At 37.6% G+C, this 23,692-nt stretch overlaps 1 protein-coding gene across 1 annotated transcript in view; it reads right to left on the bottom strand.

Moving 5' to 3' along the window:
• Positions 1-327: 327 nt before the first annotated feature.
• Positions 328-23,692, bottom strand: part of LOC134803810 (putative fatty acyl-CoA reductase CG5065) — a 73,819-nt gene continuing 50,454 nt past the window's right edge. Inside the window, exons 3-13 of the mRNA XM_063776647.1 lie at positions 22,683-22,799; positions 21,868-21,990; positions 21,359-21,484; positions 18,587-18,740; positions 17,321-17,422; positions 16,313-16,505; positions 15,528-15,634; positions 13,554-13,686; positions 1,595-1,744; positions 1,012-1,119; positions 328-605 (exon numbers count right to left, since the gene is read on the bottom strand). Of these exons, the coding sequence (XP_063632717.1) occupies positions 458-605; positions 1,012-1,119; positions 1,595-1,744; positions 13,554-13,686; positions 15,528-15,634; positions 16,313-16,505; positions 17,321-17,422; positions 18,587-18,740; positions 21,359-21,484; positions 21,868-21,990; positions 22,683-22,799 (1,461 nt within the window). The 3' untranslated portion in view covers positions 328-457. The remainder of the gene's footprint in view (positions 606-1,011; positions 1,120-1,594; positions 1,745-13,553; positions 13,687-15,527; positions 15,635-16,312; positions 16,506-17,320; positions 17,423-18,586; positions 18,741-21,358; positions 21,485-21,867; positions 21,991-22,682; positions 22,800-23,692) is intronic.

The following is a 23,692-nucleotide window of genomic DNA, read 5'->3' as shown; positions in this document are numbered from 1 at the left end:
GCACGCTTGTATGTTTGCATTTGTTTAACATAACTACTGTTCTGCCGTCCGAAAATTTCCAAAAATGCGAAGTTGAAACATGGTAAGATTTCAGAAACTCAGGGTTGACCTGAAATTCCCGAGAACTTTTCAAAACTAACCGCAACGTGCACATCTGTAAGCGTGGGAATTTGAGTGTGCACTGAGGCCGCTCGTATATGTAAACGTAATTTAGTAAAAATGATCTAATCCACAAAAATCTGTCATTAGAATTAGAACTTTCTGTCAAAAAGAATTGTCATTTAAATGACAAATTTTAGAGGACGGATACTCTTCGCTAAACTACTAATTATTCGTTTAACACAACGCTCCGCTGATCGCCGCCGCTCGAGCGTTTACAGTTTTACGCTAATCGCTAGCGTTTTGTGAATCAAACAGCGTCGCTCAACTACTAAGCCTGAGGTTAAGGCTATATGCATCAGGCTATGGCGAGCATTCTCGCCGCGCGTGTTATGAAGTCTAGTATGCGCCGCCAGAAGTTACGCAACGCGTTGGAGCGAGAGAAGAGGAATCTCCAGAGGAAGAAGACGGCCGCCACTTGGGTGAGGATGTGGACTATGTGTAACCTGTAAATAACACATATTTGAAGTACACTTTTCATTGAAGCCAGATAAATGTCAACATCACTTCACCTTATACAACAAAGTCCCCTGCCACGTCAGCCTGTGTATGTATTATGTATGTTCGCGAACTCAAAAACTACTGAACGGATTTTCATGCGGTTTTCAGTTATCAATAGAGTGATTCTAGAGGAAGGTTTAGATGTATAATTTGTTAAGGTTTTGTGTAACCCGTGCGAAGCCGGGGCTAGTAATGATAAAGAAAGCGAGCGTAAACTACTTAGTGACCATGAAAGTTCATATTTTCACCACGTTGGCGTCGCTTGTATTTTTTCCACCACCAACTTATCACATAGCTAATAGCGAGATAGATGGTGCTGCCATCTATACACCTGTTGAATGTTATTCTTACCTCCGGAGACGAGTCCTGGACCTTGGCAGCGTGTCCGGACTCTCCTTGAACAAGAACCTCCTGATGCCGAGCACGTAGCTCTCTATGTAGGCGTCCCAGTCGATGTTTCTGTAAACAAAACAATTTTATTAAATTTCTAATTAAATTAATTAAATTTCGGGCGATAGGGCCGTGCATATGTGCCGACTTCTGGCCGAAAGGTGTCGTGTTTCGGAGGTTCCGGGGCAAACTGCCGAATCCGACACAAGAGCAGCCGATGCAACGGAGCCACGCCGTTTTGTCGACTAAATAACTAGTGTTTAGTTTTAAGTTTTTAAATAAAAATAAATAAATATAATATAGCTTGTACGTTGTCATCCGCGAACGCCCTTTGGCGGGTGTTGAAATATTCAAGACATGCTGCCACGTCGTCATGTGACTTTCAACTTTACTAACCTGACATTAAAGTCAAAAATGCGTGTGTCCTCTGGCGATAGGGCCGTGCACAGGGCTTGAACGTTGTCATCCGCGAAAGCCCATCGGCGGGTGGTGAAATATTCAAGGCAAGCTGCCACGTTGTTATGTAACTTTCAACTTTACTGACCTGACATTAAAGTCGAAAATGCGTCTGTCCTCTGGCGATAGAGCCGTGCACAGGGCTTGCACGTTGTCATCCGCGAACGCCCATTGGCGGGTGGTGAAATATTCAAGGCATGCTGCCGCTTTTTCAAGCTTATTTTGCACCCGCATCATCCTGTAACCAAAAGTCATAATTATCAACATGTATAAATAACATAGTTAAAAAAATATAGGGGTATTACAATCTCATCAATCTCATCATCATCATATCAGATATCATGCCATAAAAGATAAAATTTATTTCTTCTAAAAAGTATTTTTGTACTTATAAATTAAAATCTTATAAAATTTGTGATTTTTATTTTATTTTCCACCTGTCCAATTACTTTGTCCAATGTCATTGCCTCTCACTCTCTCGTTTAGCAAAATGTGAGACGCAATACACATTGGACAAAGATATTACATAGGTGGAATACCACCCCTAGGTAAATATATTACCAATATACATTATGTATCAGAACGAAAGACAAAGAAAGAGACCCATTAATGTTTAGGTCATACTGAGCAACTTTTACTATGGGACCAACCCCGAAAACGCGGAAAAAAAATTGGATGTTTCATACATTTCGCTGGTCTGATGTTGAAATTTCCTATGGGAGAGTCAATTTTTTTTCCGCGTTTTCGGGGTTGGTCCCATAGTAAAAGTTGCTTTGTATGACCAAAGACATATGTAACTTCGTATAACGGATTCATGCCTCATGACGGATTTTGTATTACGGTTAGACATCAGAATGACGTGTTGTCAGGGTCCTCTAATTTAACTAGTGCTAGCTTCTTAGAGCGTTCAGACACCATGCGTTACCTTGGTGTACTGCTCGATACTCGCCTCACTTGGCGGCAGTCGAGTCACTCAACGAGTCACACATCGAGTCACTCAAAAGCCGTCTTCGTAAGCTTATGTATGTCTTTCGAACTTTAAGAAATATTGCATATCCCGAACTCTTGAGGACAGTTTACTTCGCTCTTTGTGAATCCGTGCTATGCTACTGCAATTCTGTGTGGGGAGGGGCGGCAAAGACGCACCTCATTACTTTAGAGAGAGCTCAACGGTCTCTTCTCAAAGTTATTTACCGGAAACCATCGCGATACAGTACTAAAGAACTATACACGCTTGCCAATGTTCTCTCGGTTCGCCAATTATATCTAAAAAAAAATCATGTACAATTATGGAAAAATGCATGACAAGATTTTTGAAGCAGACACAAGACGCCGTCAGCGCTGGAAAACCACAAAAACGCGTACAAAATTTGCCCAAAGATTTCACCCCTTCATTTCAGCTCTAGTAATTAAATCATTCTGCAAGCTACATCCCATCAAGAGACCTCCTAGTTAACGGTATTTAACTAATTGGCTTACCCAACTAGATTACCACGACACTGAACTCCTCCTAAACGTCTTAGAATAAAATAATTAACTAAATATTTACAATACTTACATATTATAATAATAACATTGAAATAATACTCCCTTATCATAAATATTATAGTATGCACTTTTACACACTAACACACACACACACATTATATACACACACTCACAAATTAACAAACACTCGTACACACGCAGTTCACAAATAAAAACAATATACCTACATGTTAAAAGAGGCATAGCTATAAGTTTCAGTGCATGGTATAATAATATACTCCGCCTGGTACTCCATTCCCGTCTTTTCTAGGTCACCTAACTGACACGGGCCTACGTCATCATGCGACAGCGCTATATGATAATATGCGATAGCGCTATATATAGCGGCCATGTTGTTGTGACGTAGGCCCGTGTCACTCTGGGAATGGAAGACCATGTTTTATTAGACTATGGTTTCAGTGTAACTCTCTGTACAATTTGTACCTACCAATAGGTATATAGATTAAGAAACTAGTATAAGTAACGAAACTGGGTCCTGACGGTCCTGTAACACAGGGTTTCCTAGATCAGGACACAGGGACGTGATTTACTGTATGTTTAATTCTATACAATAAACTTTTTTCATTTTAATTTTTTTCATAAGACGAATAAAGTCTAAGGAAAAAACGTGCCTCGGAATTCAAGTAAAAGTCATTCTCGAATAGGGGCCCGATTTTTGAATTTCGACCGCTCGATTTCGTATATTTCGTTCAATAATATCTCCACTACCAGGGGTTTAAATTCTACTAATAGAATTGAAAACGTGTGATCAATAGCACTCGATTCCAAATTTCTATCGCTCATATTTAAAAAATTAGCATTTCTCTTTTTCCACCGATTTTCGAGTGCCGAAATCGAGCGATCGGAATTCAAAAATTGGCCCCAGATGCCGCACACACCTTTAGCCTATCCTCGGCTAGATGGCGTGACGACACCGTTTCATATTTAACAATTTTAACACATAGATATCAGTGAATGAACATGGATCAAAATTATATAAAAATAATAAAATCATTTATCCATATATATACATTTTTTGATAACTTTATACGTTTTCATTTTGAGTTTTAGTCGTGTGTCGATAGATGGCAGTAAATTTACAGAGACTACAAAATTTACAATGACAAGACCCCTCTATACTATCTATTCTTTTTGGTATGACCTAAGCATTAATGGGTCTCTTTCTTTGCCTTTTGTTCTGATACATACTGTATAATGTATAATATTTATAGTTCTTGCTGGTATTAACAAGAACTAATGCAAAAATACTTTACTGATAGGATCAATTTATGGTTTAATGGGTCAGGAACTGGCTTATCTGAACTGCGGGAGACAAACGATAGCGACATCTAAAAGACACGCAGAGACATCTAGCGGCAAATGTTGGAACTAAACGTCATACTTCGGAGTTTTTGGTGTGGGAATGTTTTAAACTAGCCATAAAATATGTCTCTTTGACGCTATTTTAAGATTTTTAAGAGCCCATCAACGTGCACACTAGCGCCACAGCTAAATAATCGTGATTATTTAAATTTAACAAAAGATATTATAAAGGGGGGCCGCTACGTACTGTATTTTGTATTTAAGTACCTTTTGAATACATCAAACTAGTTTTTATGTTGCTGGATTCGTCGATCTATGAACTCAAAACAAAAACGGCCGTTTTAACTTTGGACGATGATAGATTGATGAATCCAGCAACATAAAAACTAGTTTGATGTATGTAAAAGGTACTTAAATACAAAATACAGAAGTAACGGCCCCCTTTTTTAAATACCTATCGTTATTAACATTATTGCAAATATAGTTTGTGTCACCCGTTCGACCATATCTAACCAAGCAATCAAAGCTTGTGTAAGAAATCTTTGCCGAAAATTATTTTAGTTCTTGGTGAGTATATTTTTTTGCCTAATGGCATTTTGCCATTATCACGTCACGTGGCAACTCAACACAATAACTCGTACCAACTTAACTAACCTAACCTCACGGTTACATCAGCTGCATACATGTTTGCACTTGCACATCAACTTAAAAGCATCGGCGAAAAGGTAGAACGCCAAAAATAGCTTAAATACTTGCTGTTACATAGCCTTGTATACGTAAAATTGTATTATATTACAATTTTTATTGAGTTCATGAGAGATTTCTTAAATAAAAAGTAAGTATTCGAATTATCCGTTTTATCCGGATATCCGGATAGTAAAATAATTAATATCCGAAATATCCGGATACGAAAACTGGGCGGATATTGCAAACCCTATATGGGACGTAGTCTAAATATTCTTATTGATAGATGTTAAAAAGTGACAAAGTAACACTTTGAAAATTAATTTTTACAAAAAAAAAGTAAAAATCCATTTTAAGTGACATGTTTACCAATAATTTACTTTTTATGTACTAAATACATTCAAAAAATTGAAAAAAAAAAACAAACCAAAAAATGTTTTTGGTGAAATTGACCTAAACTCATATTACATTTTTTCCTTCTTTTCACCTCAGAAATGCGTGGTTAAAATCTTTCGCATTCCTCGTGAAAGTCGTGAACACCATGTACCTATTTATAGTTCTTGCTGGTATTAACAAGAACTAGTCCAAAAATAGAAAACAGAAAAACTTACTGACCCATTACTCAAGTTCCTGAACTGGCTTATCTGAACTGCGGGAGACGAACGATACCGACATCTAAAAGACACGCAGAGACATCTAGCGGCAAATGTTGGAACTAAACGTCATACTTCGGAGTTTTTGGTGCGGGAATGTTTTAAACTAGCCATAAAATATGTCTCTGTGACACTATTTTAAGATTTTTAAGAGCCCATCAACGTACACACTAGCGCCACTGCTAAATAATCGTAATTATCTATATTTAACGATAGGTAATTAAAAAAGGGGGCCGCTAAGTACCCTTTGAATACATCAAACTAGTTTTTATGTTGCTGGATTCGTCAATCTATGAACTCAAAACAAAAACGGCCGTTTTAACTTTGGACGCATAGATTGACGAATCCAGCAACATAAAAACTAGTTTGGTGTATTCAAAAGGTACTTAAATACAAAATACAGTACGTAACGGCCCCCTTTTTAATTTCCTATCGTTAAATTTAAAGGCTACAAATATAATGACCACCAAAAAATACTTTGGTACCCTAAATAAAAAAATCATGCTTACCAAAAAAAATTACAGAACACCAAAAAAATAAGGCCTAAAAATACAAAAGTACCACCATTTTAATTACGACTGCACTTCAAATTGTATTCAAATACCAAATATATTGAATGATCACCAAAAATCATTAATGATCACCAAATCTTGAAGACCAAATTAATGCGATATTTTCACCTAAATAAACCACTATGATTACCAAAAAATGTATACATATTACCAAATAAAGTAAACTGATGCCAAAATTACTAGCCCCTCCCGCTCAACCCCCCGTTTGCCCGCACCGCATATCTACCTAACCTAATCTACTTTTCTAGTAGCATTTCGTTATGCTACTAGAAAAGTAAGTTAAACTGCTATCAGTTAAGTGGGTTAGGTTAGGTTAGCACTGCGACCCTTACGGAAACGAAATGGTACTAGAAAAGTAGGTTAGGTTAAGTTTCTACTGCTACCCATACAGATACGAAATGCTACTAGAAAAGTGGGTTAGGTTAGGTTTGAACTGCGACCCATACAGAAACAAAATGCTACTAGAAAAGTGGGTTAGGTTAGGTTAGAACTGCGACTGTTACAGAAATAAAATGCTACTAGAAAAAGGTGACGAAGTGGATTAATTAATTTAATAGGATAACGATATATTAAATATTTGCACATTTTTAATTAAAATGTGGTTACAATTTTTGTGATCATTTACTATTTTTGCGTTTACAATGATTATTTTGGAGTCATTTGCTTTAGTAGGATAGCAAGATTTAAAAATTTGGTTATCATTTTACATTAAAATGGAGTTCTAAATTTGGTGGTCAGTTACTATTTTTGGGTTTACAATGATTATTTTGTTGTCATTTTCTTTAATAGGATAGCAAGATGTATAAATTTGGTTATCATTTCACATTAAAATGGGGTTTGAAATTTGGTAATCATTGACTATTTTTGGGTTAATAATGATTAGTTTGGTGTCATTTCCTTTAAAAGGATAGTAAAATGTTATAAAATTGGTTATCATTTCACATTAAAATGGTGTTATAATTTTGGTGATCATTCATGATTTTAGGGTGGTAAAATAGATTTTTTTGGTATTAAATTTTACTAAATCTGGTGATCAGTTAAATAGCAGCCAAATTTAAATAATCATGATTATTCAGTAGTGGCGCTAGTGTGCACGTTTATGGGCTCTTAAAAAAATGTGAGACGCAATATACATTGGACAAAGAAATAGGGCGGATGTTGACATGAATCGCGAATATATAACATGTTATGTTTTTACCATAGCCTTGTAGCTTGAAATAAAGTATATTCCATATATGTATATTATAGCCAAAAAAATTGTTATTAAAGCAATAAAATGTTATATAATACGATACTATAACTATATATATATATATATATATATATATTTCACTAAAATATTTTTAATAATTTGGCTGAATGGAACTATCATTGCCACGTTGGCTGTCAGAAACAAAAAAAAATTAAAAAGTTATATCTGTGCCCGCTATTTGCACTCAAAATTTTAGTTGTATCAGAATAATTCATCTTAAATTGTAACCGTTAGTGTTTTTGTGTGAAATCATCGCTGAACGTAATATGTATACATATAGTGCGCAATTAACAATATCATTCAAGTCAAAATTCGTAACTGCAACGTAAGTGTCATGTAACAAATATTTGTTTTAAGTATACTCTAGGGTCTTGATTGTTGTTCTTTTACACATAGGCACTGCATAAGACATGTAAAACTTGCTATTCATTATGTTAGCTTAAAATACAATTTACGTAATACTTATCTTTTAGAAAGAGAGATAATTGAAATACTACAGCTTTTGATCTACGCTAGGACTGACATTTTGGCAGCAGTTTGTTTATAATTATGTGTTCGTGACGTCACGTGACAGCGTTTAGGCTCTATTTTGTATTTAAAATTAATGAATACAAATTTTAAATATATTTTTTTGTAATAATTATTACGTGTCTATCTATAAAATGAATACAGTTCTAAAAACTTGTCATCATCCCTATTGGACACGTGGAATACCACCCATAGGTAAATATTGTGCTTATTGTGTATTTTTCCTTTTTCTTTGCTTGTTTTTTTTTCTGTTACTGTATGTTTTGCGACAATAAATGACTTTTTAAATATATTACCAATATAATGTATATTTATAGTTCTTGCTGGTATTAACAAGAACTAATACAAAAATACAAAACCACAGAGACATCTAGCGGCAAATGTTGGAACTAATCGTCATACTTCGGAGTTTTTGGTGCGGGAATGTTTTAAACTAGCCAAAAAATATGTAAGTAAATAAATGTAAATACCGACACTATTTTAACATTTCTAAGTATAGTGATGAAGAAAATGTGGAAAATAATTGAGGGCGCCACTTCCTACGTAACTGTCACATTTTTGACGTAAAAGGACATGGCAACAATTTAGTATGGATTTTTTTAAATTTTATTTTATTAAATTTCTACTATTTTATGTCGCACTATACATTTGGAGTTTACTACCTATTTTTATTTCATAGTTTGGTAATTATAGCGCGAGCGAAGCGAATCCATCTCAGGTTGAGAGTTACTGTCATGGCAAATTATGTAGCCACAGTACATTTATTGCCATCTTTCGGCAGAATATTAAAACTGTTAGAACGCTTTTTGACTTTGATCCTTATTCTTTCACTGTTATGTGTTAAATTGTTAAAAATCAAAATTAACGCCATCTACTCGAGAGTAGACTTAAGGCTATGACGCCATCGCTCGAAAAGCTGACACCATACCTTTGGTCTAGTGTCGAGTAAATGGCGTTAATATTAATATTTAACAAATTAACACATATCAGTGAAATAATAAGGATCAAAGTCAAATGGCGTTCTAAAAGTTTTAATCTTCTGTCGAAAGATGGCAGTAAATTTACTGTGGCTACATAACTTACTTAGACAATCCGCCTCTTTTACTATGGGTAAAATAAGCCTAAATATGGCCATTTGACGGCAAAATATGTACATCAATTAAAAGTAGTTTATGACCTTTATCTTGGCACTAGAAATGAGGATCTGCCGAGTCCTAAAAAAATTTAGGCGTCCTAACCCCTTTTCGGGGGGGTGTGTGCAAGTGGTACATTTAAAAACAATCACATTTCACAAACTAGGTAAGTGAGGTGTCATCTTCGTGTATTTTTTTGCGCTGAATCGAATGAGACCACACTCATACCCATACGATCAATATTTAGCAAGATATTAATGATTTGTGGTATGATGAAAAAAGGAAAATACACGTTTGCGTTCTATTCTTTTGAGTAAACAAAATATACGGGTATTAAAATGTCATCATCATCATATCAGCCAGATGACGTCCACTGCTGGATATAGGCCTCCCCCAAAGAGTGCCAAAAAATCTATATAATGCTATAAAAGATAAAATTTTAAATCTATTTCTTCTTAAAAGTATTCTTTTACTTATTAAATTAAAAACTTATAAAATATGTGATTTTATTTTATTTTCCACCTGGGGCCTATACCACGAAACTTTACAAGTGTACAATTCGACAATATTGTTAAATTGTAAACAAATATACGTACCACAATAATTTTACATATGTCACATGTACAATTCTACAATTTACAAATATTTTGCATTTCAGGACCTGTAACACAAAACATAGAGGGTATGTCAAGATAACATACATAATTGTGACAAATGTAAAATTGTATTTATTACAATTTAGTTTTGTGACAAATACGTAATAATATAGTCACATACGTAGAATTGTATTTATTACATTTTGACAAATATGTACTTATTAATATTCCTCACTTAGTGTATGCTGAGAGTATTCCATTTTTATCGTTAAAAATACCTTACGAGCATAAATAGCATAACTTTTTACGTTGTCATTAAAATTGGTTGAAAATGTTTATGCAAGACAAAATTACAGTTTTATGCGATCGCTGTACGTCCTATGACGCCTAACAACTAATTCTTCTTCGCTACTACTATCACTGGTCCTAAACATTTTAACGAAACAAAAAGTACTGCAGTAGAATGGATCTACAATATTTGTATTATGCTCTTGCATCTCTTGACTCACGCCAGTCACGCCGAGAGAATTGTCAACTTGTATTTACATTTCCACAAATATGTATACCTTCTTCTACAATTAGTTGTAACACAAACCTTTTACGTACAGTTGTCAATTACAAAGTTGTCAAGTTTTCCGGAAAATTGCTTGTAAATTGTAATATTTTGTGATACGCGTAATTGTAGATTTGTCGCGACAATTTACATACTTGTATAAATTTTCCATTACAATTTTGTCATTTGTAAATTTTGTGATATGCCCAGTTGTACTAAATACATATTTGTAACTTGTCACTTGTAAATTGTAATTGTAAGTTTCATGGTATAGGCCCCAGGACTAACACTGCACATTTCGTAAATTATAAGCAACTGCTTCGTATCAGTATTAGTGACGTTAACGTTTAATTTTCTAGTCGTGTTGAAAAAAAAGTTATTTATTTATTTACGACATGCATGGTCACCCTAAAATTAGAATACTAAACTACCGATATTCTGTGTCAAATTGAATGTCATCACCATCAGCATCACTGTCATCACGGTTGAGTCTGGTTACTTTTGAAAACTCGTATCTCACTCAAGTTTGACAGTTTATTTTCTTCGTAATCAAAATGCTGTCATTACGGTTAAAGAGGTTTTATGTTTATTGATTAGGTCTTGTAAGGTGACCATGATTGTAGAGAATTAAATTTGCCCTCACCAACAAGGTAAAAAATAGGAAAATTTTGTGGTTTTTTGACGTAAATACGATGGTGATCGATCAATTATCAGTTACTGAGTCAGCAGAATTAGTCCAGGGGGCCGATTTTTGAATTTCGATCGGTCGTTTTCGTCACTCGAAAATCGGTCGAAAACGGCGAAATGCTAATTTTTGAAATAAGAGCGATCGAAATTTGGAATCTAGTGGTATTGGCCACTCGATTTCATTTATATTAGTAGAATAATAGAGAAATATAGTAAGACAAGAGTGCTCACTCCATACATCAGTTTTGGTACCAAAAATATTAGTATTTTCATAGTCGACATCTAGCGTCGAGTAGCGGAATTATCAGTACCGCTACTCGATACAAGATGTATCGCAAGTGGCGACCAACGAAAATTGTATTGAACAACAATTTACAACTAATATTAGAAGCAGAAGGAGTTGAAAATAAAGTTCCGGTTAATCCGTTTTATAATATTAGCTGAAAATTGTTGAGCATTAGACTTTTCGTTCGCCGCTACATCTATTGTCAAGTAGCAGTACTGATAATTCCGCTACGCGATGCTAGATGTCGACTATGAAAATACTAATATTTTTGGTACCTACCAAAACTGATGTATGGAGTAAGCACTCTTGTCTTACTATATTTCTCTATGGTAGAATTTAAACGCCTAGTAGTGGAGATATCATTCAACGAAATACACGAAATCGAGTGGTCGAATTTCAAAAATCGGCCCCCTGCTCGTCTCACGAATCAACCTGTATAGTTATATTAATCGTTCTTGCTGGTATTAACAAGAACTAATACAAAAATTCTATCGATTAGGCGATCAAACCCTTTTTCGGTTTAAAGGTAATGTCAGGAACTGGCTTATCTGAACAGCGGGAGACAAACGATAGCGACATCTAAGAGACACGTAGAGACATCTAGCGGCAAATGTTGGAACTAAACGTTTGGAGTTTTTGGTGCGGGAATGTTTTAAACTAGCCAAAAAATCCATACTAATATTATAAATGCGAAAAAGTGTGTCTATCTGTCTGTCTGTATGTTACCACTTCACGCTTAAACCGCTGAACCGATTTAGTTGAAATTTGGTATAGATATAGTTTGAGTCACGGGGAAGGACATAGGATAGTTTTTGTCGAGAATCATCCCTAAAGAGAGTGAAAAAGGGCGGGGGGGGGGTCGCATTGACAGAGTTAATGCATTGCCTAATCACTGATTGAAACTTATGCTCAAATTGAATGATTGCTATTACACTTTATTCAGGCGCTATGCTTACACTAGCTGCTGTTACTGATTCCACGCAGACGAAGTCGCGGATAAAAGCTAGTATGTAAAAACCGGTAAAAACCGATACTATTTTAACATTTCTAAGTACGCATACTCGTAGTGCGACAAGAAATTGTAGAAAATAATTGAGGGCGCCACTTCCTACTTAACTGTCCCATTTTTGACGTAAAATGCTTAAACATGGCAACAATTTAAGGCCCATTTACATGGTGCGAGTTTCTTGCACGTTTTGGGGCGAGAAATCGTATGACATTATCGTATGCGATAACCGTCAGGCGATTATCGTATAAAAATGTTTACACTCATGCGAGAAATAAAAACTCGCCTACGATTATGTCATGCGATACTGGAATAAAGACTATCGCCAGGACACACACACACACACACACACACACACACACACACACACACACACACACACACACACACACACACACACACACACACACACACACACACACACACACACACACCGATTTTCATACGAATTTTACCTGTCAAATTAAGTACGTGGTTAGTTACTAATATTTTCACTATATTGTCAATATTCTTAGTAAATATTTCTTGTTTCTCACATTATTTTTAATTTTAATAAAAAATATTGTTGTGCGTTTTGGCTATTAATAAAACATTTTAAATGTCCCAAAAACACATAAAATTGGCACTCCAACAAACATGAATTCGAAAATCTCGAAAAAGGATTCTCGCATTAAAATCTTGTTTACACGGAGACATCCAATCATCAAAGGCGAGGCGATTATCGCTCCTTCTAGTAGGTACGATATCGTATGTTTAGTTTACATGATACTATATTTTTTCTCGTGCTACGATAATCGTGCGTTCGAGGCGAGAAACTCGCACCATGTAAATGGGTCTTTAGTATGGATTTTTTTCAGTTCCATCTTATTTAAAAAGTTCCGCTCAAAAACTTAAGAAACGTCGTACGAGCCAAGACGCAGCCAATCTAAAATCAACTCTAATGTCATACCAACATGGGTTTATTTCCAGTGGCACTCGGGAATGTCCATCACGGAGGCAAGGGCTCGGTGTTCGATTTAGAAGTAGCGCTCAAAAACTTAAGAAACGTCGTACGAGCCAAGACGCAGCCAATCTAAAATCAACTCTAATGTCATACTAACATGGGTTTCTTTCCAGTGGCACTCACGAATGTCCATCACGAAGGCAGGGGTTCGGTGTTCGATTTAGAAGTGGCGCTTAAAAACTTAAGAAACGTCGCATGAGCCAAGACACAGCCAATCTAAAATCAACTCTAATTGCATACTAACATGGGTTTCTTTCCAGTGGCCCTCGCAAAGGTGTCCATCACGAAGGCGGGTGCTCGGTGTTCGATTAGCGAGAGAGTGGAGTGCTTGAGACGGTTGTTCGTGATATCGCCGCCGGGGTACCAGAGAACCTCACCTGGAGAAAAAATAAAGATTATCACTAAAACATATTGGCTACGTACGTAGTGGAGTCAATAGGTTACTCTTTCCAAAAAGAGCCTTAAATTATGTCGCAGTTGCCTTATATATATATAGCAGATCTGCGGTCATTAGAAAAAGGCGACAAATTTGAAAAAAATATAGGCGCGAAGGGATATCGTCTCATAGAAAATTCGAATATCGCGCCTTTTTCTACTGACATGATTTGCTTGACCATCTATAACTCTGAAATTAACCTAGACCATACATAGGCACATAACTGGACTAGCTTTAAGTCGTATTTGCATTAAAAAACCGGGCAAGTGCGAGTCGGACTCGCGCACGAAGGGTTCCGTACCATAATGCAAAAAAAAAAAAAAAAAAAGCAAAAAAAAAACGGTCACCCATCCAAATACTGACCACTCCCGACGTTGCTTAACTTTGGTCAAAAATCACGTTTGTTGTATGGGAGCCCCATTTAAATCTTTATTTTATTCTGTTTTTAGTATTTGTTGTTATAGCGGCAACAGAAATACATCATCTGTGAAAATTTCAACTGTCTAGCTATCACGGTTCGTGAGATACAGCCTGGTGACAGACGGACGGACGGACGGACGGACGGACGGACGGACGGACGGACGGACGGACAGCGAAGTCTTAGTAATAGGGTCCCGTTTTACCCTTTGGGTACGGAACCCTAAAAATGTCTGCCAAATTTTGCGGGGAGGTGAAGAAATAATACGTATGCAAAAAATTACTCACACATACAAAAAAGATCTGTGTTGAAACAAAAAGAGAGACACGCATATATTAATATACTATGCATTTACTCAAATGATTTTTAGGTCTCCGATTCTAATCCGCTAAACAAAAACCTTTGTTTCACTGATACGTGTTAATTTGTTAAATATTTAAATTAACGCCATCTACTCGACACTAGGTCAAGGGTATGGTGCATTTTTTTCTAGCGATGGCGTCATAACCTTTGGCCTAGTCGAGTAGATGGCGTTAATTTTAATATTAACAAATTAACACATATCAGTGAAAGAATAATGCTGATCAAAGTCAAATGGCGTTCTAACAGTTTTAATCTTCTGTCGAAAGGTAAATGTGCTTGGCAAAAAAGAGTAGAAATTAAAAAGTGGCAACACTGTAGTGTCGTCCCGTTTTCTTAAATATATTGGTTTGAAAGGGACGACTCTACAGTGTTGCCACTTTTTAATTTCTACTCTTTTTTGCCAAGCTGTACTGTGGCTACATAATTTACCATGACAGTAACTCTCTATACGCTATATTCTCTTTGTTCGTACGAAGCACTGCTAATCCTCGACCTAACACCATCGAGCAATACCGTAACTATTGGATATCAATCGAAAATGGACTGTATCTCTATGTATTTTAGATTGATTTTCGAACGTCATAGAGGCTCGTCCGCGTCCGTGCACGTCATTTCAAACGGTCGTATCTACAGTTACTGAATCGTTTGAAAATGAATCTTAAGTATACGTACTGAAGGCATGTTTCCGCATGTATTTGAAGCTGGTCCGTACGAAGCGCTGCCACGTGATGATCTACTAAACGTTACCAATCTAAAATGCACCCTATCTTTAGTCATTGAAGACATATTTTCAAATGTAGAAGCTCATCCTAACACCATTGAGCGCCTACATCAAGCAAACCGTAACTATTGTAAATCAATCGAAAATGGACCGCATCTCTATGCATTTTAGATTGATTTTCGAACGTCATAGAAGCTCGTCCGCGTCCGAGCACGTCATTTCAAAACGGTCGTATTTACAGTTACTGAATCGTTTGAAAATGAATCTTAAGTATACTTACTGAAGGGATGTTTCCGCATGTATTTGAAGCTGGTCCGCACGAACCGCTGCCACGTGATGGGGTTCTGCTGGCCAGTGCAGCAGTTATAAACAAGCACACCGTCATTCCTGTGGACAAATATTTTATTATAAATAGTTTGTCAAAGGTCTGTCTCATTTCAATCATAGACAGAGAGAATTATACTATCTTTGTCTTACACTAGTACTAGCACCCAAAAGAAAATGATGAGTACCTACCTAAGTATAGTTTTCCTGGTTCTTACAGACTGACAAATTGGTTTGACCGACTATACTTATTTCTTTCATCTATAGCGAGACCCAAATCAGGCAACATTAATTGTGCAATTCTCAACATAGGTACATTTTTTAAACTTCAAGGACACAGAGAAGATATCTGATTTATATTCTAAATAAATGTCTATTGTTTCTATACTCTAAGGCTACTCCCGTCCTGTAGAAACGAAATACAATGTTGGATTTAAAGCCCGCTCCACACTCGTGCGCGAATCGCGGCGCGAACGCGAGTGTGGAGTCGATTTCGCAGATCAGCGAATCCGACTCCACACTCGCGTTCGCGGCTTCGGGCCGCGAATCGCGCACGAGTGTGGTGCGGGCTAAAGGAGCGTCTTTGTCCAACACAGTAGGTGTTGAATAGTGAATTATAGTTCACTAAATCGTTGTGCATATATGATTATTATAGTTCCCTAAATCGTTATACATATAATGAATATTATAGCTGTCTAAATCGTTGTATAATGAATGTTAGAGTTATCTGAACAGTTGTACCGTCTCTGGCTTGTCCTCCACGCGCACACGATCATCAGATTGATGACAGTGTCCACAGGGACCAGGTCGGCCACCCGAGCCCCGGTGCCCAACATGCTCCTGAAGATGCCTTTGCCGACGGCAGCAATGATGCCGTTCGGCCCATTCCAGTTGTCCACCCAACCCTGGACCGGTTCTCGGAGCGAGGACAGCACTGGAACACAGAATAAGTAATAGTATTATCATACAGAACGGCCACGCACCGCCCCGCCCCGACTCGCATTACCTCGCCCCGCGACTGGCCGCGACATGAATCTGGCGGACTTCTGGCGTCCTCGGCTCTCAGTAGAGCGACTTACCCACACATACACAATGACGCGTGTACAGACGTGCCGCGCACACATATTAAGCGCAAATAATTTTTGATGTATGGCGTGTCCGCCTTGTGACTGGAATTATCAAAATGGGCAATATTTAATGTTTTTGGGTTAAGTACAAAAAATTCAAGATAAAAGACATACGAGGTAACAGCAGTAGAAATTGATTGCCTATGTACCAAAAGAAAGGCTGTCCTGCACTTGTAAAACTTGTTAGTACTAATAATTGTCTATTATAAGCTATAATGTACTTATACTGTAAGATTTCGTTTTTTTGGCAATAAACATTTTTTTTATTTTTTTTTTTTTTTAAACACGAAATTTAAAAACATTATTTAAAAAAATTAAAAAGAGGATTATTTAAACATTATACTGAAATTAATTCTGTTTATAGGTGAATAAAATTCATTTTTAGTTTAGGGTGGCCAATTACTAACAGTGGCCTGTTACTGGCGAATTACCCTATATACAATAAGTTTTCTAAATTTAACATAAAACACTGTTACCAACTTAAGTCCCGGAGAAACGAAGTGCAGCTCTGGTGGGTTAGAAGCTCGTTGATGTCTTTTGTTCTATATATTGAGTAAGTGTTGCATAACGAACATTTTAGTTCACCAAATCGTTGCATAATCAGTATAATAGTTGTGCTCACCGATGGACGGCCGAACGATGGCCACAGGCAGCTTGCCACACTCCTTGATAAGCATGTCTTCCGCGAGCGCCTTCGTGAATGTATACGTGTTCGGCCGGTCACCTGCAAAAAAAAAACATGATCATCATCAACGTCACTCATTGGCCTTTGCGTCTATTGCAGACGATTTATGGTGTAACATACATTACACCGCCTGAGACGGAATTAAGGAAACGCAGGGATTCCCAGCACCTGCATTACCCTCTCGGCTTCACTGTCTTATACCACAGGACGGCGAGCCAATACGTGTGGAGACAGGTCGGCTGCAGAATCTGCAGCATATTTCAGGTTGGACCCTACTCGGGCCTTACGGTAACTATAACCATTCCTAGTTTTATTTTGGAGTATACTTCTCCTAGATGGATTGCAAACCAATGCTAAGAAGACCATCTCCCCTGTGACGAAATAGCTTTTTGCTTCGTACAACAACATCATATCATCTATAACCCCACGAGATCCCACAAGTCTAAACGGGGATCCGGCAGACCTCGTCGGCGATGGCGGGATAACTTGGACTCCTTTTTAGAGGCTGTCCAGATTATATAGCCCTAAACAGAGTGGAAAAAGAGGGCGGAGGCCTTTGCCCCGCAGTGGGACACAGTGGGCTCTGAAAAAAAAAAGGACTTTGAGGGATTAAAAAAGTCAGAAAGAATTTACAGCGACAGAAACAGCAAACATCGAAATTATTGTTGTAAAATCTGCCTGGACAGTCTCCTTCATACGGGTTTTCCTCACTTACCAACAAGATTAGGTGTGATTCTATCCACCAGTTCATGTGGCCAGGTTTGCACCAGGGTGACAACGTGTTCAGGGTGCACTGTAGGCACGTACGTAAGTCGGTTTTTCACTAGCTTCAAAGGGTGTTACCGACGAGATCAGGAGTGATTCTTTCCACCAGATCATCTGGTAACGGCCTGTTGTCTACCTCTGCTTGTATTTCTGTTTTCTTTTGTATTGTCTTCTTTTATTGCGGTGTGCAATAAAGAGTATTTGTATTGTATTGTAACGTCTGCACTAGGATGACAACGTGTTCAGGGTTCGATGGAGGCACGTAAGCCGGTTTTCCACTAGCATCAAAGGATGTCTCACACTTACCAACAAGATCAGGTGTGATTCTGTCCACCAGCTCATCTGGTAAGGTCTGGACCAGGGTGACAACGTATTCAGGGTGCGCTGGAGGTACGTAAACCCTTTTTTCACTAGCTTCAAAGATTGTCTCACACTTACCAACGAGATCAGGAGTGATTCTATCCACCAGTTCATCTGGTAAGGTCTGCACCAGGGTGACAACGTGTTCAGGGTGCGCTGGAGGCGCGTATACCGTTTCTTCTACGCGTTCGCGCTCACAGTTGCAGTATGCAGTCGAGACGTGGACTAGGGCCTGAAATTGAGGGTAAAAAATAAATTTAATGAATAATTAGTGTGACTGAACATTGGCTAAATTATTGAGGTATTATCACTACACCTTATAAACCAAAGTCTCCCGCCGCCGCGTCTGTCTGTATGTATTATGTATGTTCACAATAAACTCAAAAACTACTGAACGGATTTTCATGCGGTTTTCACCTATCAATAGAGTGATTCTTGAGGCAGGTTTAGGTGTGTAATTTGTTAAGGGTAACCCGTGCGAAACCAGGGCAGGCCTCTAGTTTCAGTTTAATTTAAATAACATCATTCTGTTCATGATTAAATAAATATTATTTTAATTTACGGAGATTGTAATCATAATGAGAGCTTCCAAGAATTCGTATAGATTTAGTATGTGTGGTTTTGCGAACCTACGATGTGAGTACAAGAAATGTAAACGTGAAACTGGTTAGTATGGCAGTTTATTACATACACTAATATGCAAATATGCATACAGTCATAGAGAAAAAAATACGTAGAGTGCTCACTCCATACATCAGTTTTAGTACCAAAACGACTATTATTTTCGTAGTCGACATCTAGCATCGAGTAGCGAAATTATCAGTACTGCTACTTGACAATAGATGTTGCAGCGACAGAAAAATCTAATGTTCATCAATTTTCAGCTCATATTATAACCAGATTAACCGGAACTCTATTTTAAACTCCTTTTGCTTTTAGTATTAGTTGTGAACTGTTGTTTAATACAATTTTCGTGAGTCGCGACACTAGAGAAGTCTAGTATCAAGTAGCGGTACTGATAATTCCGCTACTCGATGCTAGAGGTCGACTGCCAAAAATAATAGTCTTTTTGGTACCAAAACTGATATATGGAGTGAACACTCTATTCTTACTATATTTCTCTATGATACAGTCAAGCCAATTTTTAAGTGAGATAGCACATTTGAGTCGCTTAACTTTAATCTCGGGTAAATCCAGCCGTCAGATTATGCGATTTTGGTATTAAGTAAAGGTAATAGGGTAGATATTTCCTAAGAGGGTCGAATGGATTTATCCGAGTTTGAAGTTAAGCGACATATTTACGCGATGTGATGTCAGGTCAAATACTGATACAGTATGTTACTGTTTGTTGTTAAATATTAGGCTAAAGTTCTGTTTGAAAATTCAACTTGTTTTCCTTTGTTCTAATTAATAAATTGTTTACATTAGAACATTCCTGGGGGCCGATTTTTGAATTCCGAGCGCTCAATTTCGTGTGACTCCGTTCAGTATACCTCCACTAGGTACTAGACATTTAAATTATACTAATAGAATTGAAAACAAGTGGTCAATACCACTAGATTCCCAATTTCTATTGCTCGTATTACAAAAATATTAATTCGCCGTTTTGCACAGATTTTCGAGTGTCGAAATCAAGCGCTCGAAATTAAAAAAATCGGCCCCCTGAGCATTGGGTCAATGCTGCGCTACGTAGTAGTGCTATGTCGTAGCCCATAATATGGGTTTCTATTGGACTTTTAAGGGTTAACATGGGAGTTTTGTCAATTCAGTTTTATTGAAAAGAAAAACGTTTACCTCTATAATTAGCTTCCGCGTCACAAGCATGTTGATGATGACATTGATGACCTACAGTTTGAGTTTCACGTCGAATTTCACTGTGGCGGAGTGGAAGAGTTTATCTCTAGAAGAATGTTTACCTCTAGAAGGAGCATGCGATGACAGAGCGGGACGAGCTGCTGCGTGCCAACGATATTGATGGTGACGGACAGTTGACTTTCTCGTCGAATTTCACTGTGGCGGAGTGGAAGAGTGTAGCTCTAGAAGAATGTTTACCTCTAGAAGGAGCATGCGATGACAGAGTTGGACGAGCTGCTGCGTGCCATGTTGATGGTGCCGACAGTTTGAGTTTCACGTCGAATTTCACTGTGGCGGAGTGGAAGAGTTTAACTCTAGAAGAATGCTTACCTGAGAAGGAGCATGCGATGACAGAGCTGGACGAGCTGCTGCGTGCGAAGCATGTTGATGGTGACCGACAGTTTGAGTTTCTCGTCGAATTTCACTGTGGCGGAGTGGAAGAGTTTAACTCTAGAAGAATATTTACCTCTAGAAGGAGCATGCGATGACAGAGCTGGACGAGCTGCTGCGTGCCAAGCATGTTGATGGTGACGGCCAGTTGACTTTCTCATCAAATTTTACTGTGGCGGAGAGGGAGAGTTTAGCTCTAGAAGAATATTCACCTCTAGAAGGAGCATGCGATGACAGAGCTGGACGAGCTGCTGCGTGCCAAGCATGTTGATGGTGACCGACAGTTTGAGTTTCTCGTCGAATTTCACTGTGGCGGAGTGGAAGTGTTTACCTCAAGAAGAATGTTTACCTTTAGAAGGAGCATGAGATGACAGAGCTGGACGACTTGCTGCGTGCCAAGCATGTTGATGGTGACCGACAGTTTTGAGTTTCACGTCGAATTTCACTGTGGCGGAGTGGAAGTGTTTACCTCTAGAAGGAGCATGCGATGACATAGTTGGACGAGCTGCTGCGTGCCAAGCATGTTGATGGTGACCGACAGTTTGAGTTTCTCGTCGAATTTCACTGTGGCGGAGTGGAAGAGTGTAGCTCTAGAAGAATGTTTACCTCTAGAAGGAGCATGCGATGACAGAGCTGGACGAGCTGCTGGGTGCCAAGCATGTTGATGGTGACCGACAGTTTGAGTTTCTCGTCAAATTTCACTGTGGCTGCGGAGTGGAATACCACGGACACCTAAAACAAAATACATTTAATTAGATTTTCGATTTAGGCCACAAGATGTTAGAACCTTTGCCAGGCACTATCTCTTTTCTTTACGAAAACGTAAACGTTCTTGTAACTCATCAGAAAAAAAGGAAAACGGGAGAAAATTGGACTCAATTGTATAGAAAAAGGAGGTCTATAAATAGGGAAAAAATCCCAAAATATTAACCCATGGTTTATGGTTTATGAACTACCTTGGGCACGATTTTATTTAAAAATAGCTACTTGTTTGTAATTCAGTGGGCAAAATTGGGACATGAGGGAAAATTACACATAATGCGCAGAAAAAGGGACTCTTTTCATGGACCAATTTTCCCCAAATATACCCTTAAGGAATAAGTTATATGACCTACCTTTTGGCAAAGCATGGCCTGGTCGGAGACGCTGATTCCAAGTTCGGGTTCCGTTATATCGCCGACGATGGGCACAATCTTGTTCAGCTCGAACGGCCGTTCTTTCCGTAATGTCTCGAACAGCTGAAAACATAGACGTTTTCATTATTTATTTTACTTATCTATTATATTCCTAAACCTTCCTCAAGAATCAGTTTATTGATAGGTGAAAACCGCATGATAACTGAAACAGCTAAATTTTATTGAATTAATTTTGTATCAAACATTAAACGTCTGCAAACGATGCTATTAAGCTTAGAAATACATTAAAAAAAGAAAAAATACTGTCTTGGGTGTGACTTGAACTCACGGCCACTGGAGTACTATCCCAGTGCTCTGTCATCTGAACCTTACCCAACACTGCAAATATTCCCACCATATGGGCCTTCTAGGAAGGCACCCTATTAGCGACATCTGACATAAGACTCTTACACTTCTACCACTATCGGAGTTCCAAGTCATATTGGAAATTCACCATTAACGATGCACTATCCTAAACGAAATTAATATAGTTCAAGTCTCACACAATACAGTAATTTTTCCTACTTTTAATTTATTTCTAGGCTTAAATTTTATTACTGATAGGGTTGAGCAGACCCAATCCAAAACAACTCTACTGCATTAAACATAAGGTTTAATCTCCCTTACCGGTGACTGTGTGAGTTCAGTGAGACGAGATGCCACGTCTTGCCCCCGCTTCGGTCGCATCAGCAGATGTTCACACCCGATCTAAAAGCAACTCTACTGCATTAAACTTAAGGCTTAATTTCCCTCACCGGTGACTGTGTGAGTTCAGTGAGACGAGATGCCACATCTTGCCCCCGTTTCGGTCGCATCAGAAGATAGATGTTCTTGATCTTTGGACAGCTACGGAGCAGCTTCTCGACTAGCACCTGGAAAATAAGACGTAAGCAGTTAGAGATAAGGTGCAAATTTGCTTAAACTATTTTGCAAGATTATAGACGTGCGGAAAGTTTAAAAAAAATTGAATTTTTTTTTGGAAACTTTAAAAAGATTTCATAGGACATTAAGGAAGCTTTCATTTTGGAAATGGAAACTTTCGATTCCCAATATTCCCATACAGAGGTGTGAGGTGTTGCCGATATTTCTTCAGGTGGAAATTTCCCACGGCATATCAATAAATGGTATTTATACTATTTATTAACAGTTCTACCAAACAGTTCACCAAAAAGTGCTCGAGAATAAATGTACTAGTTATTACTATCAAATATAACCGTCTTCAAGAAATGGGGAATATATATACAAAAAAAAACCCTTTCAACGAGTCTGGGTTAGCCTTGTTCATAACAATAGGTATAGAATTTTAATCGATAACGTAAGTAGTTCTCGAGATATTTAACTATGTGACAGACAGACGGACAAAGTCGTACCATAAGGGATCCTTATTGGTACACGACTCTAAAAAACAAAGATCCCGATGAATTAAGACTCTCCTTTAAAATTTTGAAGTCGGTTAAAAATATTAGGGTAAGTAATATAAGACATAAGAACTTATACTATAATATTCATATTATATACGCTCATATTGTATAAGTTTGTTTTGTATACCGTTCAAGGTGTATAACGAACGTTAGATATAACATCAAAATATCTATTTTTGTTAAGTATAACGTTATTTAAGTATAATATCATTGTATATAACAATCATTATGTATAACGTTCATAATATCTCAGATTTATAATGTATATTACTCAATACATCTAACACCAAAATGCATAATGCTCGTATAGAATAACCTAACCTAACCTACTTTTCTGGCAGCAG

This window comes from Cydia splendana, chromosome 27 (assembly GCF_910591565.1).
Source record: "Cydia splendana chromosome 27, ilCydSple1.2, whole genome shotgun sequence".
NCBI lineage: Eukaryota > Metazoa > Arthropoda > Insecta > Lepidoptera > Tortricidae > Cydia > Cydia splendana.
Note: the sequence above shows the minus strand (reverse complement) of the source record. Positions and strands in the feature narration are given on the sequence as shown.